This window comes from Cherax quadricarinatus, unplaced genomic scaffold (genome assembly GCF_038502225.1).
Source record: "Cherax quadricarinatus isolate ZL_2023a unplaced genomic scaffold, ASM3850222v1 Contig41, whole genome shotgun sequence".
NCBI lineage: Eukaryota > Metazoa > Arthropoda > Malacostraca > Decapoda > Parastacidae > Cherax > Cherax quadricarinatus.
The window spans coordinates 186,069-205,626 of NW_027195067.1; the positions used below are offsets into that span (position 1 = coordinate 186,069).

The window sequence follows — 19,558 nt, forward strand, 5'->3', positions numbered from 1 at the left end:
AATTAGCTGAAATAGGTAACAGCTCTTAGCTTGCAAATAAAGTTAGGAACCCTGAACCTAACCTTGTAAAATCCTGTGTACAAGAGAGAGAGAGACAGAGAGAGAAAGAAAGAGAACCAGAGAACAGAAAAAGAACTTGTATCAATTGTATGCAGAAACGAAAGACAGAGAACGGGTAATGCACTAACATGTAGATGAGAAAGCAGAGACAATGTACACGTTTACATAGCAAAGAGACCACTCACGATATTACCAAAATGTGAGAAAACACGTAACTATTCACTTTGTAAGACAATACTGTAAAAACAGTTGATTTTAACATACGTCTGTTGTGAAGACGATGACAGAGTTGTCATAGTGACCAGTGGTCCTGAGGGCGTCCACCACCCGTCCCACAGCCTCGTCCATGGCGCTGATCATTCCTGCACCAGGTGTACAACAAATTTATTGAAAGAACAGATATTACAAATTGAAAATAATAATAATAATAATAATAATAATAATAATAATAATAATAATAATAATAATAATAATAATAATAATAATAATAATAATAGATTAAAATACAGGCAGTGAGAACTTTTTCCTGTTAGAAACAAGTTAAATATAATTAAGTCAGCCACCTGTGACCAGTTTCAATAATTAATGGCAGATTATCATTCAGTTTACTTTTGCTGGTTCAAATTTGTCAAAATACGAGAAAATGTTAAGAAACTTGGAACTACGTTGCACGTTGCAACGTAGTCAATCACTTTTCAAATAAAGATCTACCTGAGCACAGGTAGATTTTTATGTGATCTACCTGAGCACAGAGTACATGAATAGGAAGGCCACGCTAGCTGGAGATTCGTCTGTAAAAACTTGCATTTGTGGTCACAGTGGTGCCTATGCTAACCTTCCTATGGTGTAGAAACATACCTAGTTGGACGAATCTTATTGTGGCTAGCTGGTCTAGTGGCTAACGCGACGGTCTGGAGTTTTGAGACTCTCTGACCGCGGGCTCAATCCCGCCCGTGGTATGGTTTGTTTGCAATCGTGTCATTACGATTTCGTGAGTCATGTTCTTCTTCCTTGATGATGAGTCTTGCGTCTCTGTAGTTGATTAAATGGTTGTGGAAATATCGGTGTCGAACACACAAATTCCTCAAATCGTCCATTGTGCCTTGGCATTGTTGTCTAGAAATACGTTTTTGGAAGAATCTGGATGTCTCGCCCACGTATTATTGGTTGCAGTCGTTGGAAGGGATTACGTGTGCTACTCTAGAGGATTAAACTTTGTAGTGTCTCTTACTAGTGATGTCTTTAATAGTGTTGGATGTGAAAGTAGAGACTTGATAGGCAGTATTGGATAAGATGTTGGAGACGTGTTTGTCAACGGTGTTATTGGGAAGAACCATGTATATCCTCTCGGTGATATTTTGTCTGGGTGAACTGAAAATTTTATTTGCACGGTGTTTGCCGTCTAATGAAGTAACGAGGGTAGTGAAGTTTAGAAAATACTTGTTCGATTAAAGAACATTCTCCCTCAAGGAATTTATTGCTACAGATTCGAAGAGCACGAAATATGAATACGCCACTTTTAGTTTTGGTGTCGTTGTTAGAGGTGGAGAAGATTGTGCTGGATGGTAAGTTTTCGGTAAACTTGAAAACGAAGTTCGTAGTCAGCTTTGCAGACAAGAGCATCAAGGAAAGGAAGAGTGTTCTCAACCTGGTTGAGCTGGAATGAGGGCTCGACCTGGATGAGCTTGTGTTGGAGAATTTGAACGTTGAAGCGTCTGGGAGTTATGATGAGAATGTCGTCAACGTAATGGAGCCAAGTGATTGAAGAGAGAGTAATAGAGGAAAATAGCTCGGCTTCTATATGTTCCATGAATATGTTTGCCAGAACAGCATTAAGTGAGGAATTCATGGGCAGTCCAGAAGTCTGTTGAAAAAGAGGATTTTCAAAAATAAACATATAAAACCAGCACAAAGTTCATCAAGGTGGATGAAATCGCTGGGTGAAACAGGGAGGTCGAGGGAGTCGTCAGTCTTCCCGCGCAGATCATTGGATAGTGTACTGGGTACCTTGCTAAATATAATTTCTTGTTCCTTGCTAAATATAATTTCTTGTTTCGGATACGACTGAGAAGATCACCAGAGAGTTTAAGATGTGCTCGACTGATTGTTTCCAAGAGTTTAGAAAGAAGTTTAGCAAGAAACCCTGAGAGTTGGTGAGGAGCACAGCCTATTCCAGACAAGATGCCTCAGAGGAATTCTTTGTTAGTTTTTGGGAGGCCATACATTCTGGCGGGTCTGGTGTTGCTGGGAGAGAAGATACATAATTCCCCACACCAACTTCGCTTCCAAACACGTATTCAAAATCTTTTCTAATACCGCCTTCCAATTATCTACCTCCACATCCAGCACCATCAAAGACATCACCAGTATATGACACCATATTGTTCAATCATCTGCAGGAGTATACATAATCCCTTGCAACGATTGCAAGGGATTATGAGCGAGACATCCAGAGACCTCCAAACACGTATTTCAGAACACCGGTACGCAGGCAGAATGAAGAATGTCGGTTCTACATCGAAATTTCCACAGCCATTTAATCAACTACAGAGACGCAAGACTCATCGCGCAGGAACACACTCAGAGTCGTAGGATCTTGGAATCATTAATCATCAATATATCTTACAATTTCAACCAGAACGGCTTTTACAACACAACTGACTCCCTTGCCAGGAAACTTCATCATTATCCTTCATAACAACCAACCTAATTATCCATGCCGTTCATGTCCTCAACATTCTCCACCTGATTCTCCACGTCACTTTGCTCGCTATATATTCTCATGTACTCTCTGTTCAGATAGTATATAAATTGAAACAACTCACTCTGTGGCCTAAACGTAGTCTATAAAGGATCACTTTAAACTGCACATGTGACTTTTTTTTCATCGTGTAGGTATTTTATACCATTTATCTCTTTCATCTACCAATCATCGCCACTGTTACAACGCAAATTTTGTGGACACGAATTCATTCATACCTAAATTCATTTCATTTTCTGTGTGGATAAGTGTACATAGCATACAGCAGATCCTTAATTGACAATGCCGCGCTCATTAGACAGGGTCAAATCTCTCAAGATCTGGGAGCTAATTCAAAATGAAAGCCTTCGAATCATTCTTTGATTATTGAGATTAACGCCGCTCTTGGAATTAGAATATTAATAAATGAACTAGGGACTGTCACTACAAATCTAGCTAAATGCACAGAACCAAATAAATGTATATTAAAATAAGATAAGAAAACATGCAATTATATTTTGTTTAGTGAAAAAGAACAAGGCACAATACAGTGACTGGAACAAAACACAAATAACCCATACGAAGTAGAGAGAGGAGTTTACGACGACGTTTCGGTTCGACTTGTAGAAGAGTGCAACGGACAAGTGTAGTAGTAACAGCAGCAACACACACAGCAAGAGGTATTCTTGAGCTTCCCCAGCGCTCGTGTCTCGGCCCATTTGTGGGGTGTGTCTCCAAAATGATCCTGTAGTGCTTGCTGCCTTTGTGCTCTCTGACATCGTCTGCTGCAGTGCAGCTGCCACACCCTTCAAGCCCAGTGTGGGCGGGGTTTGTGGCACTCCAAAGTGCCTAGCTTCTATCTCCGAGCCCCATCGCAGATAATAATAATCAGACACGCAGATAACAATCAACAAACTCGCAGATAATAATCAACAGACTTGCTGATAATAATCAAGAGACTGGCAAATAATAACCAAGAGACTTGCAGATAATAATCAACAGACTCGCAGATAATAATGAACGGGCTGGCAGATAACAATCAACAGACTCACAGATAATAATCAACAGACCCACAGATAATAATCAACAGACTCGCAGATAATAATCAACAGACTCGCAGATAATGATCAACAGACTGACAGATAATATAATCAGCGGACTGGCAAATAATAATCAACAGACTCACAGATAATAATCAACAGACTCACATAAAATAATCAACAAACTCACAGAAAATAATAAACAGACTGGCAGATTATAATCAACAGACTCACAGACAATCAACAGACTCACAGATAATAATCAACAGAGATTCGCAGATAATAATCAACAGACTCACAGATAATAATCAACAGAGATTCGCAGATAATAATCAACAGACTCACAATTAATAATCAAGAGACTGGCAGATAATAATCAACAGACTCTCAGTTAATAATCAACAGACTCACAGATAAAAATCAACACTCAGATAATAATCAATAGTCTCAGATAATAATCAACAGACTCGCAGATAATAATCACCAGACTCACAAAAATAATCGGCAGACTCAGAGATAATATTCAACAGACTCGCAGATAATAATCAACAGACTGGCAGATAATAATCAACAGACACAAAGATAATAATCAGCAGACTCACAGATAATAATCAACAGACTCATAGATAATAATCAACAGACTCACAGATAAAAATCAACAGACTGGCAGATAATAATCAACAGACTCACAGATAATAATCAACAGACTCACAGATAATAATCAACAGTCTCGCAGATAATAATCATCAGACTCACAGATAATAATCATCAGACTCACAGATAATAATCAAAAGACTCACAAATAATAATCAACAGCCTCGCAGATAATAATCAATAGACTGACAGATTATAGTCAACAGACTCGCAGATAATCAACAGACTGAAAAATAATATTCAACAGGATGGTAGATGATAATCAACAGATTGACAGATAATAATCAAGAGACTCACAGATAAAATCAACACAATGACAGATAATAGTCAAGAGACTGGCAGATAATAATCAACAGACTCACAGATAATAATCAACAGACTCACAGATAATAATCAACAGACTCACAGATAATCAACAGACTCACAGATAATAATCAACAGACTCACAGATAATAATCAACAGACTCACAGATAACAATAAACAGACTCACAGATAATAATCAACAGACTCACAGATAATAATCAACAGATTCACAGAAAATAATCAACAGAGATTCGCAGATAATAATCAACACACTGGCAGATAATAATCAACAGACTCGCAGATAATAATCAACAGACTCGCAGATAATAATCAACAGATTCGCAGATAATAATCAACAGAGAGGCAGATAGTAATCAACAGACTCACAGAAAATAATCAACAGACTCGCAGACAATTATCAACAAACTGACAGATAATAATCAACAGACTCGCAGATAATAATCAACAGACTCACAGATAATAATCAACAGTCTGGCAGATAATAATCAACAGACTCACAGATAATAATAATGAGCAGACTCAAATGATAATTATCAGACTCACAGACAATAATCAACAGACTCACAGATAATAGTCAACAGACTCACAAAAAATAATCGGCAGACTCACAGATAATATTCAACAGTCTCGTAGATAACAATCAACAGACTCACAGATAATAATCAGCAGATTCAGATAATAGTAACAGACTCACAGATAATAATCAGCAGATTCAGATAATAATCAACAGACTCACAGATAACAATCAACAGACTGACAGATAAAAATCAACAGACTCAAAGATAATAACCAGCAGACTGAGATAATAATCAACAGACTCACAGATAATAATCAACAGACTCACAGATAATAGTCAGCAGTCTCGCAGATAATAATCAACAGACTCACAGATAATAATCAGCAGATTCAGATAATAATCAACAAACTCACAGATAATAATCAACAGACTCACAGATAATAATCATCAGACTCACAGATAATAATCAAAAAACTCACAGATAATAATCAACAGACTCACAGATAATAATCATCAGACTCACAGATAATAATCAAAAAACTCACAGATAATAATCAACAGACTCACAGATAATAATCATCAGACTGGCAGATAATAATCAACAGACTCACAGATAATAATCAACAGACTGGCAGATAATAATCAACAGACTCACAGATAATAATCAACAGTCTCGCAGATAATAATCAACAGACTCACAGATAATAATCATCAGACTCAGAGATAATAATCAACAGACTCACAGATAATAATCAACAGACTCACAGATAATAATCAACAGACTCACAAAAAATAATCGGCAGACTCACAGATAATAATCATCAGACTGGCAGATAATAATCAACAGTCTCACAGACAATAGTCAACAGACTCGCAGATAATAATCAACAGATTCGCTGATAATAATCAACAGCCTAGCAGATAATAATCAACAGACTGACAGATAATAATCAACACACTCACAAATAATAATCAACAGACTAGCTGATAATAATCAACAAACCGGCAGGTAATAATCAACAGACTTGCAGATAATATTCAACAGACTCAAATAATAATGAACAGACTCAGATGATAATCCACAGACTCAAAGACAATAATCAACAGACTCACAGATAATAATCAACAGACTCACAGATAATAATCAACAGACTCGCAGAAAATGAACAGACTCAGATAATAATCAACAGTCTCACAAATAATAATTAACAGACTTGCAGATAATAATCAACAGTCACAGAAAATCAAGAGACTGACAGATAATAATCAACAGACTCGCAGACAATGATCAACAGACTCACAGATAAAAATCAACAGACTCAGATAATAATGAACAGACTCGCAGATAATAATCAACAGACTGGCAGATTATAATCAACAGTTTGGCAGATAATAATGAACAGACTCACAGATAATAATCAACAGACTCACAGATAATAATCAACAGACTCACGATAACAATAAACAGACTGGCAGATAATAATCAACTGACTGGCAGATAATAATCAGCAGACTCACAGATAAAAATCAACAGACTCACAGATAATAATCAACAGTCTCGCAGATAATAATCAACAAATTCACAGATAATAATCAACAGATTCAGATAATAATCAACAGACTCACAGATAATAATCAACAGACTCACAGGTAATAATCAACAGACTCGCAGATAATAATCAACAGACTGGCTGATAATAATCAGCAGACTGGCAGATAATCATCAGACTCACAGGTAATAATCAACAGACTCACAGAAAATAATCAACAGACTCACAGATAATAATCAACAACCTCACAGATAATAATCAACAGACTCACAGATAATAATCAACAGACTCACAGATAATAATCAACAGTCTCGTAGATAATAATCAACAGACTCACAGATAATAATCAGCAGATTCAGATAATAGTCAACAGACTCACAGATAATAATCCACAGACTCACAGATAACAGTCAACAGACTGGCAGATAATAATCAAGAGACTCAAAGAAAATAACCAGCAGACTGAGAAAATAATCAACAGACTCACAGATAATAATCAACACACTCACAAATAATAATCAACAGTCTCGCAGATAATAATCAACAGACTCACAGATAATAATCAACAGACTCACAGGTAATAATCAACAGACTGGCAGATAATAATCATCAGACTCACAGATAATAATCAACAGACTCACAGATAATAATCAAAAGACTCACAGATAATAATCATCAGACTCACAGATAATAATCAACAGACTGGCAGATAATAATCAACAGTCTCGCAGATAATAATCAACAGACTCACAGATAATAATCAACAGACTCACAGATAATAATCAACAGTCTCGCAGATAATAATCAACAGACTCACAGATAATAATCAACAGTCTCGCAGATAATAATCAACAGACTCACAGATAATAGTCATCAGACTCAGAGATAATGATCAACAGACTCACAGATAATAATCAACAGACTCACAAAAAATAATCGGCAGACTCACAGATAATAATCAGCAGATTCCGACAATAGTCAACAGACTCACAGATAATAATCAACAGACTCGCAGATAATAATCAACAGCCTAGCAGATAATAATCAACAGACTGACAGATAATAATCAACACACTTACAAATAATAATCAACAGACTAGCTGATAATAATCAACAAACCGGCAGGTAATAATCAACAGACTCGGAAATAATAATCAACAGACTGGCAGATTATAATCAACAGTTTGGCAGATAATAATGAACAGACTCACAGATAATAATCAACAGACTCACAGATAATAATCAACAGACACACAGATAATAATCAGCAGACTCTTTGATACTCAACTGACTGGCAGATAATAATCAGCAGACTCAGATAATAATCAACATACTCACAGATAATAATCAACATACTCACAGATAGTAATGAACAGACTCACAGGTAATAATCAACAGACTGGCTGATAATAATCAACAACCTCACAGATAATAATCAACAGACTCAAAGATAATAATCAACAGCCTCACAGAAAATAATCATCAGACTCACAGATAATAATCAACAGACTCACAGATAATAATCAACAGACTCACAGATAATAATCAACAGACTCACAGATAATAATCAACAGACTCACAGATAATAATCAACAGTCTCGCAGATAATAATCAACAGACTCACAGATAATAATCAACAGACTCACAGATAATAATCAAAAAACTCACAGATAATAATCATCAGATTCGGATAATAATTAACAGACTCACAGGTAATAATCAACAGACTCGCAGATAATAATCAGCAGACTGGCAGATAATAATCAGCAGACTGGCAGATAATAATCATCAGACTCACAGATAATAATCAACAGACTCACAGATAATAATCATCAGACTCACAGATAATAATAAAAAAACTCACAGATAATAATCAACAGACTCACAGATAATAATCAACAGACTGGCAGATAATAATCAGCAGACTGGCAGATAATAATCATCAGACTCACAGATAATAATCAACAGACTCACAGATAATAATCAAAAGACTCACAGATAATAATCATCAGACTCGCAGATAATAATCAACAGATTGGCAGATAATAATCAAAAGACTCACAGATAATAATCAAAAGACTCACAGATAATAATCAACAGACTCACAGATAAAAATCATCGGACTCAGAGATAATAATCAACAGTCTCGCAGATAATAATCAACAGACTCACAGATAATAATCAACAGTCTCGCAGATAATAATCATCAGACTCACAGATAATAATCAACAGACTCACAGATAATAATCAAAAGACTCACAGATAATAACCGTCAGACTCACAGATAATAATCAACAGACTCACAGATTATAATCAACAGACTCACAGATAATAATCAACAGACTCACAGATAATAATCAACAGACTCACAAAAAATAATCGGCAGACTCACAGATAATTATCAGAGATTCAGATAATAGTCAACAGACTCACAGATAATAATCAACAGACTCACAGATAATAATCAACAGCCTAGCAGATAATAATCATCAGACTGACAGATAATAATCAACAGACTCGCAGATAATAATCAACAGCCTAGCAGATAATAATCAACAGACTGACAGATAATAATCAACACACTCACAAATAATAATCAACAAACTAGCTGATAATAATCAACAAACCGGCAGGTAATAATCAACAGACTTGCAGATAATATTCAACAGACTCAAATAATAATGAACAGACTCAGATGATAATCCACAGACTCAATGACAATAATCAACAGACTCACAGATAATAATCAAAAGACTCACAGATAATAATCAACAGACTCACATAATATTCAACAGGCTCACAGATAATAAACAACAGACTCGCAGATAATAATCAACAGACTGGAGGATTATAATCAACAGTTTGCCAGATAATAATGAACAGACTCATAGATAATAATCAACAGACTCGCAGATAATAATGAACAGACTCACAGATAATAATCAACAGACTCGCAGATAATAATGAACAGACTCACAGATAATAATCAACAGACTCGCAGATAATAATCAACAGACTGGAGGATTGTAATCAACAGTTTGGCAGATAATAATGAACAGACTCACTCAGACTGATAATAATCAACAGACTCGCTCACTCAGATAATAATCAACAGACTCACGATAACAATAAACAGACTGGCAGATAATAATCAACTGACTGGCAGATAATAATCAGCAGACTCACAGATAAAAATCAACAGACTCACAGATAATAATCAACAGACTCACAGATAATAATGAACAGTCTCGCAGATAATAATCAACAAATTCACAGATAATAATCAACAGATTCAGATAATAATCAACAGACTCACAGAAAATAATCAACAGACTCACAGGTAATAATCAACAGACTCGCAGATAATAATCAACAGACTGGCTGATAATAATCAGCAGACTGGCAGATAATAATCATCAGACTCACAGATAATAATCAACAGACTCACAGATAATAATCAACAGACTCACAGATAATAATCAACAACCTCGCAGATAATAATCAACAGACTCACAGATAATAATCAACAGACTCACAGATAATAATCAACAGTCTCGTAGATAATAATCAACAGACTCACAGATAATAATCAGCAGATTCAGATAATAGTCAACAGACTCACAGATAATAATCAACAGACTCACAGATAACAATCAACAGACTGGTAGATAATAATCAAGAGACTCAAAGAAAATAACCAGCAGACTGAGATAATAATCAACAGACTCACAGATAATAATCAACAGACTCACAGGTAATAATCAACAGACTCACAGGTAATAATCAACAGACTCACAGATAATAATCATCAGACTCACAGATAATAATCAACAGACTGGCAGATAATAATCAACAGTCTCGCAGATAATAATCAACAGACTCACAGATAATAATCAACAGACTCACAGATAATAATCAACAGTCTCGCAGAAAATAATCAACAGAATCACAGATAATAATCAACAGTCTCGCAGATAATAATCAACAGACTCACAGATAATAATCATCAGACTCAGAGATAATAATCAACAGACTCACAGATAATAATCAGCAGACTCACAAAAAATAATCGGCAGACTCACAGATAATAATCAACGGATTCCGACAATAGTCAACAGACTCACAGATAATAATCAACAGACTGACAGATAATAATCAACACACTCACAAATAATAATCAACAGACTAGCTGATAATAATCAACAAACCGGCATGTAATAATCAACAGACTCGGAAATAATAATCAACAGACTGGCAGATTACAATCAACAGTTTGGCAGATAATAATGAACAGACTCACAGATAATAATCAACAGACTCACAGATAATAATCAACAGACTCACAGATAATAATCAGCAGACTCAGATGATACTCAACTGACTGGCAGATAATAATCAGCAGACTCAGATAATAATCAACATACTCACAGATAATAATCAACAGACTCACATATAGTAATGAACAGACTCACAGGTAATAATCAACAGACTGGCTGATAATAATCAACAACCTCACAGATAATAATCAACAGACTCACAGGTAATAATCAACAGCCTCACAGAAAATAATCATCAAACTCACAGATAATAATCAACAGACTCACAGATAATAATCAACAGACTCACAGATAATAATCAACAGACTCACAGATAATAATCAACAGACTCACAGATAATAATCAACAGTCTCGCAGATAATAATCAACAGACTCACAGATAATAATCATTAGATTCGGATAATAATTAACAGACTCACAGGTAATAATCAACAGACTCGCAGATAATAATCAGCAGACTGGCAGATAATAATCAGCAGACTGGCAGATAATAATCATCAGACTCACAGATAATAATCAACAGACTCACAGATAATAATCATCAGACTCACAGATAATAATCAACAGACTCGCAGATAATAATCAACAGACTCACAGATAATAATCATCAGACTCACAGATAATAATCATCAGACTCACAGATAATAATCAACAGACTCGCAGATAATAATCAACAGATTGGCAGATAATAATCAAAAGACTCACAGATAATAATCAACAGACTCACAGATAAAAATCATCGGACTCAGAGATAATAATCAACAGTCTCGCAGATAATAATCAACAGTCTCGCAGATAATAATCAACAGACTCACAGATAATAATCAACAGTCTCGCAGATAATAATCAACAGACTCACAGATAATAATCAACAGACTCGCAGATAATAATCAACAGACTCGCAGATAATAATCAACAGCCTAGCAGATAAAAATCAACATACTCACAGATAATAATCAACAGACTCACAGGTAATAATCAACAGACTCGCAGATAATAATCAGCAGACTGGCAGATAATAATCATCAGACTCACAGATAATAATCAACAGACTCACAGATAATAATCAAAAGACTCACAGATAATAATCATCAGACTCACAGATAATAATCAACAGACTCACAGATAATAATCATCAGACTCAGAGATAATAATCAACAGACTCACAGATAATAATCAACAGACTCACAGATAATAATCAACAGACTCACAAAAAATAATCGGCAGACTCACAGATAATTATCAGAGATTCAGATAATAGTCAACAGACTCACAGATAATAATCAACAGCCTAGCAGATAATAATCAACAGACTGACAGATAATAATCAACACACTCACAAATAATAATCAACAGACTAGCTGATAATAATCAACAGACTGACAGATAATAATCAACACACTCACAAATAATAATCAACAGCCTAGCAGATAATAATCAACAGACTGACAGATAATAATCAACACACTCACAAATAATAATCAACAGACTAGCTGATAATAATCAACAGACTGACAGATAATAATCAACACACTCACAAATAATAATCAACAGACTAGCTGATAATAATCAACAAACCGGCAGGTAATAATCAACAGACTTGCAGATAATATTCAACAGACTCAAATAATAATGAACAGACTCAGATGATAATCCACAGACTCAAAGACAATAATCAACAGACTCACAGATAATAATGAACAGACTCACAGATAATAATCAACAGACTCACATAATATTCAACAGGCTCACAGATAATAATCAACAGACTCGCAGATAATAATCAACAGACTGGAGGATTATAATCAACAGTTTGGCAGATAATAATGAACAGACTCACAGATAATAATCAACAGACTCGCAGATAATAATGAAGAGACTCACAGATAATAATCAACAGACTCGCAGATAATAATCAACAGACTGGAGGATTATAATCAACAGTTTGGCAGATAATAATGAACAGACTCACAGATAATAATCAACAGACTCACAGATAATAATCAGCAGACTCAGATAATACTCAACAGACTGGCAGATAATAATCAGCTGACTCACAGATAATAATCAACAGACTCACAGATAATAATCAACAGACTGAAAGATAATAATCAGCAGACTCAGAAAATAATCAACAGACTCACAGATAATAATGAACAGTCTCGCAGATAATAATCAACAAACTCACAGATAATAATCAACAGATTCAGATAATAATCAACAGACTCACAGATAATAATCAACAGACTTGCAGATAATAATCAACAGACCCACAGATAATAATCAACAGACTCACAGATAATAATCAACAGACTCACATATAATCATCAAGTTAAATGCAAGAATTAGCTTAACCATATGGCTACTTTCCTCAACACTGTATTTAAGTATCTACCTAGTAAGGAATATAGAGATAAATAGAATAATAATCTATGTGATATACCAAGGTATCTCAGTTATGAAAAAACATACGAGACACATGAAGCAAATATATGTTTGCTTGTAACAGATAAGTTAAAGGTAATATAAATCCAGATGTACTACTGTTTACCCTTTTGGGTTCTAGGTGCAAGACTTTTGTGTATGTACATGCTCCGGCGTAACTACAACATTATGTATGTACATGCTCCTGCGTAACTACAACATTATGTATGTACATGCTCCTGCGTAACTACAACATAATGTATGCACATGCTCCTGCGTAACTACAACATATTGTATGCACATGCTCCTGCGTAACTACAACATAATGTATGCACATGCTCCTGCGTAACTACAACATAATGTATGCACATGCTCCTGCGTAACTACAACATAATGTATGCACATGCTCCTGCGTAACTACAACATAATGTATGCACATGGTCCTGCGTAACTACAACATAATGTATGCACATGCTCCTGCGTAACTACAATATAATGTATGCACATGATCCTGCGTAACTACAACATAATGTATGCACATGCTCCTGCGTAACTACAACATAATGTATGCACATGCTCCTGCGTAACTACAACATAATGTATGCACATGCTCCTGCGTAACTACAACATAATGTATGCACATGCTCCTGCGTAACTACAACATAATGTATGCACATGCTCCTGCGTAACTACAACATAATGTATGCACATGCTCCTGCGTAACTACAACATAATGTATGCACATGCTCCTGCGTAACTACAACATAATGTATGCACATGCTCCTGCGTAACTACAACATAATGTATGCACATTTTCCTGCATAACGACAACATAATGTATGTAGATAAATTAGACACATGTGCAACTTTTGGGTATCTTTATTGAGGAAACGTTTCGCCACACAGTGGCTTCATCAGTCCATACAAAGGAGAATCTTGAAGAACAGGAGGAGAATGAGGTAATCAGTCCCTCAACCTTGAGTCGATGTGGTCAGTCCATCAATCTTGAATAGAATACGGCATACGTGCTGAGAAGGAGCTTATAAACCGTTGGCAGGAGAGGTGCAGCAGTCATAGGTCGTGTAACATTTGTTCAATGTTGAAGTCGGTCCTCTGAACCATTCATCTACAAATAATGTATGTACATGCTCCTGCTTAACTACAACATAATGTATGCGCATGCTCCTGCATAACGACAACATAATGTATGCACATGGTCCTACATAACGACAACATAATGTATGCACATGCTCCTACATAACGACAACATAATGTATGTACATGCTCCTGCATAACGACAACATAATGTATGCACATGCTCCTGCATAACAACATAATGTATGCACATGCTCCTGCATAACGACAACATAATATATGCACATGCTCCTGCATAACGACAACATAAGGTATGCACATGCTCCTGCATAACGACAACATAATGTATGCACATGCTCCTGCATACCGACAACATATTGCATGTACATGCTCCAGCATAACGGCAACATAATGTATGTACATGCTCCTGCATAACGACAACATAATGTGTGCACATGCTCCTGCATACCGACAACATAATGTATATACATGCTCCTGCATAACGACAACATAATGTTTACACATGCTCCTGCACAACGACAACATAATGTATGCACATGCTCCTGCATAACGACAACATAATGTATGCACATGCTCCTACATACCGACAACATAATGTATGCACATGCTCCTGCATATTGACAACATAATATATGCACATGCTCCTGCATAACGACAACATAATGTATGCACATGCTCCTGCATACCGACAACATAATGTATGCACATGCTCCTGCATACCGACAACATAATGTATGCACATGCTCCTGCATAACGACAACATAATGTATGCACATGCTCCTGCATAACGACAACATAATGTATGCACATGCTCCTCCATACCGACAACATAATGTATGCACATGCTCCTGCATAACGACAACATAATGTATGCACATGATCCTGCATAACGACAACATAATGTATGTACATGCTCCTGCATACCGACAACATTATGCATGTACATGCTCCTGCATATCGACAACATAATATATACACATGCTCCTGCATATCGACAAAATAATGTATGCACATGCTCCTGCATACCGACAACATAATGTATGCACATGCTCCTGCATATCGACAACATAATATATACACATGCTCCTGCATATCGACAAAATAATGTATGCACATGCTCCATCATACCGACAACATAATGTATGTACATGCTCCTGCATACCGACAACATATTGTGTGCTCATGCTCCTGCATACCGACAACATAATGTATGCACATGCTCCTGCATATCGACAACATAATATATACACATGCTCCTGCATATCGACAAAATAATGTATGCACATGCTCCTGCATACCGACAACATAATGTGTGCACATGCTCCTGCATATCGACAAAATAATGTATGCACATGCTCCTGCATAATGACAACATAATGTATGCACTTGCTCCTACATACCGACTACATAATATATGCACATGCTCCTGCATATATACAACATAATATATACACATGCTCCAGCATAACGTCTACATAATATATACACATGCTCCTGCATATCGACAACATAATATATACACATGCTCCTGCATAACGACTACATAATTTATACATATGCTCAAGCATAACGACTACATAATATATACACATGCTCCTGCATAACGACCACATAATTTATACACATGCTCCTGCATATCGACAACATAATATATGCACATGCTCAAGCATAACGACTACATAATATATACACATGCTCCTGCATAACGACCACATAATTTATACATATGCTCAAGCATAACGACTACATAATATATACACATGCTCCTGCATAACGACCACATAATTTATACATATGCTCAAGCATATCGACAACATAATATATACACATGCTCCTGCATAACGACTACATAATATATGCACATGCTCCTGCATATCGACAACATAATATATACACATGCTCCTGCATAACGACTACATAATATATGCACATGCTCCTGCATAACGACTACATAATATATGCACATGCTCCTGCATATCGACAACATAATATATACACATGCTCCTGCATAACGACTACATAATATATGCACATGCTCCTGCATAACGACTACATAATATATGCACATGCTCCTGCATATCGACAACATAATATATACACATGCTCCTGCATAACAACCACATAATTTATACACATGCTCCTGCATAACGACTACATAATATATGCACATGCTCCTGCATAACGACTACATAATATATACACATGCTCTTGCATAACGACAACATAATATATGCACATGCTCAAGCATAACGAATACATAATATATACACATGCTCCTGCATAACGACCACATAATTTATACATATGCTCAAGCATAACGACTACATAATATATACACATGCTCCTGCATAACGACTACATAATATGTACACATGCTCCTGCATATCGACAACATAATATATACACATGCTCCTGCATAACGACCGCGTAATATATACACATGCTCCTGCATAACGACAACATAATATATGCACATGCTCCTGCATAACGACCACATAATATATACACATGCTCCTGCATAACGACCGCGTAATATATACACATGCTCCTGCATAACGACAACATAATATATGCACATGCTCCTGCATAATGACCACATAATATACACATGCTCCTGCATAACGACAACATAATATATACACATGCTCCTGCATAACGACCACATAATATATACACATGCTCCTGCATAACGACCACATAATATATACACATGCTCCTGCATAACGACCACATAATATATACACATGCTCCTGCATAACGACCACATAATATATACACATGCTCCTGCATAACGACAACATAATATATGCACATGCTCCTGCATAATGACCACATAATATACACATGCTCCTGCATAACGACAACATAATATATACACATGCTCCTGCATAACGACAACATAATGTATGCACATGCTCCTGCATAACGACCACATAATATATACACATGCTCCTGCATAACGACCACATAATATATACACATGCTCCTGCATAACGACCACATAATATATACACATGCTCCTGCATAACGACCACATAATATATGCACATGCTCCTGCATAACGACCACATAATATATACACATGCTCCTGCATAACGACCACATAATATATACACATGCTCCTGCATAACGACCACATAATATATGCACATGCTCCTGCATAAAGACCACATAATATATACACATGCTCCTGCATAACGACCACATAATATATACACATGCTCCTGCATAACGACCACATAATATATACACATGCTCCTGCATAACGACCACATAATGTATGCACATGCTCCTGCATAACGACCACATAATATATACACATGCTCCTGCATAACGACCACATAATGTATGCACATGCTCCTGCATAACGACCACATAATATATACACATGCTCCTGCATAACGACCACATAATGTATGCACATGCTCCTGCATAACGACCACATAATATATACACATGCTCCTGCATAACGACCACATAATGTATGCACATGCTCCTGCATAACGACCACATAATATATACACATGCTCCTGCATAACGACCACATAATATATACACATGCTCCTGCATAACGACTACATAATATATGCACATGCTCCTGCATATCGACAACATAATATATGCACATGCTCCTGCATAACGACAACATAATATATGCACATGCTCAAGCATAACGACTACATAATATATACACATGCTCCTGCATAACGACTACATAATATATGCACATGCTCCTACATAACGACTACATAATATATGCACATGCTCCTGCATAACGACTACATAATATATACACATGCTCCTGCATAACAACCACATAATATATACACATGCTCTTGCATAACGACTACATAATATATGCACATGCTCAAGCATAACGACTACATAATATATACACATGCTCCTGCATAACGACCACATAATATATACACATGCTCCTGCATAACGACCACATAATATATACACATGCTCCTGCATAACGACCACATAATATATGCACATGCTCCTGCATAACGACCACATAATATATACACATGCTCCTGCATAACGACCACATAATATATACACATGCTCCTGCATAACGACAACATAATATATGCACATGCTCCTGCATAACGACCACATAATATATACACATGCTCCTGCATAACGACCACATAATATATACACATGCTCCTGCATAACGACCACATAATATATACACATGCTCCTGCATAACGACCACATAATGTATGCACATGCTCCTGCATAACGACCACATAATATATACACATGCTCCTGCATAACGACCACATAATGTATGCACATGCTCCTGCATAACGACCACATAATATATACACATGCTCCTGCATAACGACCACATAATGTATGCACATGCTCCTGCATAACGACCACATAATATATACACATGCTCCTGCATAACGACCACATAATGTATGCACATGCTCCTGCATAACGACCACATAATATATACACATGCTCCTGCATAACGACCACATAATGTATGCACATGCTCCTGCATAACGACCACATAATATATACACATGCTCCTGCATAACGACCACATAATATATACACATGCTCCTGCATAACGACAACATAATATATACACATGCTCCTGCATAACGACCACATAATATATACACATGCTCCTGCATAACGACCTCATAATATATACACATGCTCCTGCTTAACGACCACATAATATATACACATGCTCCTGCATAACGACCTCATAATGGGTGTGAGGCACACAATAAAACAGCAGTTTCACCAACAAAATCTCTTGCTATAA

General features: G+C 36.2%; 2 protein-coding genes across 3 annotated transcripts in view; both read right to left on the reverse strand.

The window, feature by feature from the left end:
• The window catches only part of LOC138851161 (mucin-21-like), a 187,857-nt gene that overhangs the window by 19,390 nt on the left and 148,909 nt on the right, over positions 1–19,558 (reverse strand). The window lies entirely within an intron of this gene.
• Positions 1–19,558, reverse strand: part of LOC128700417 (arylsulfatase B) — a 71,497-nt gene that overhangs the window by 17,476 nt on the left and 34,463 nt on the right. For both annotated transcript variants that reach the window (XM_053793634.2, XM_070079911.1), the window contains exon 8: positions 325–422. In XM_053793634.2, coding sequence (XP_053649609.2) covers positions 325–422 — 98 coding nt within the window. The remainder of the gene's footprint in view (positions 1–324; positions 423–19,558) is intronic.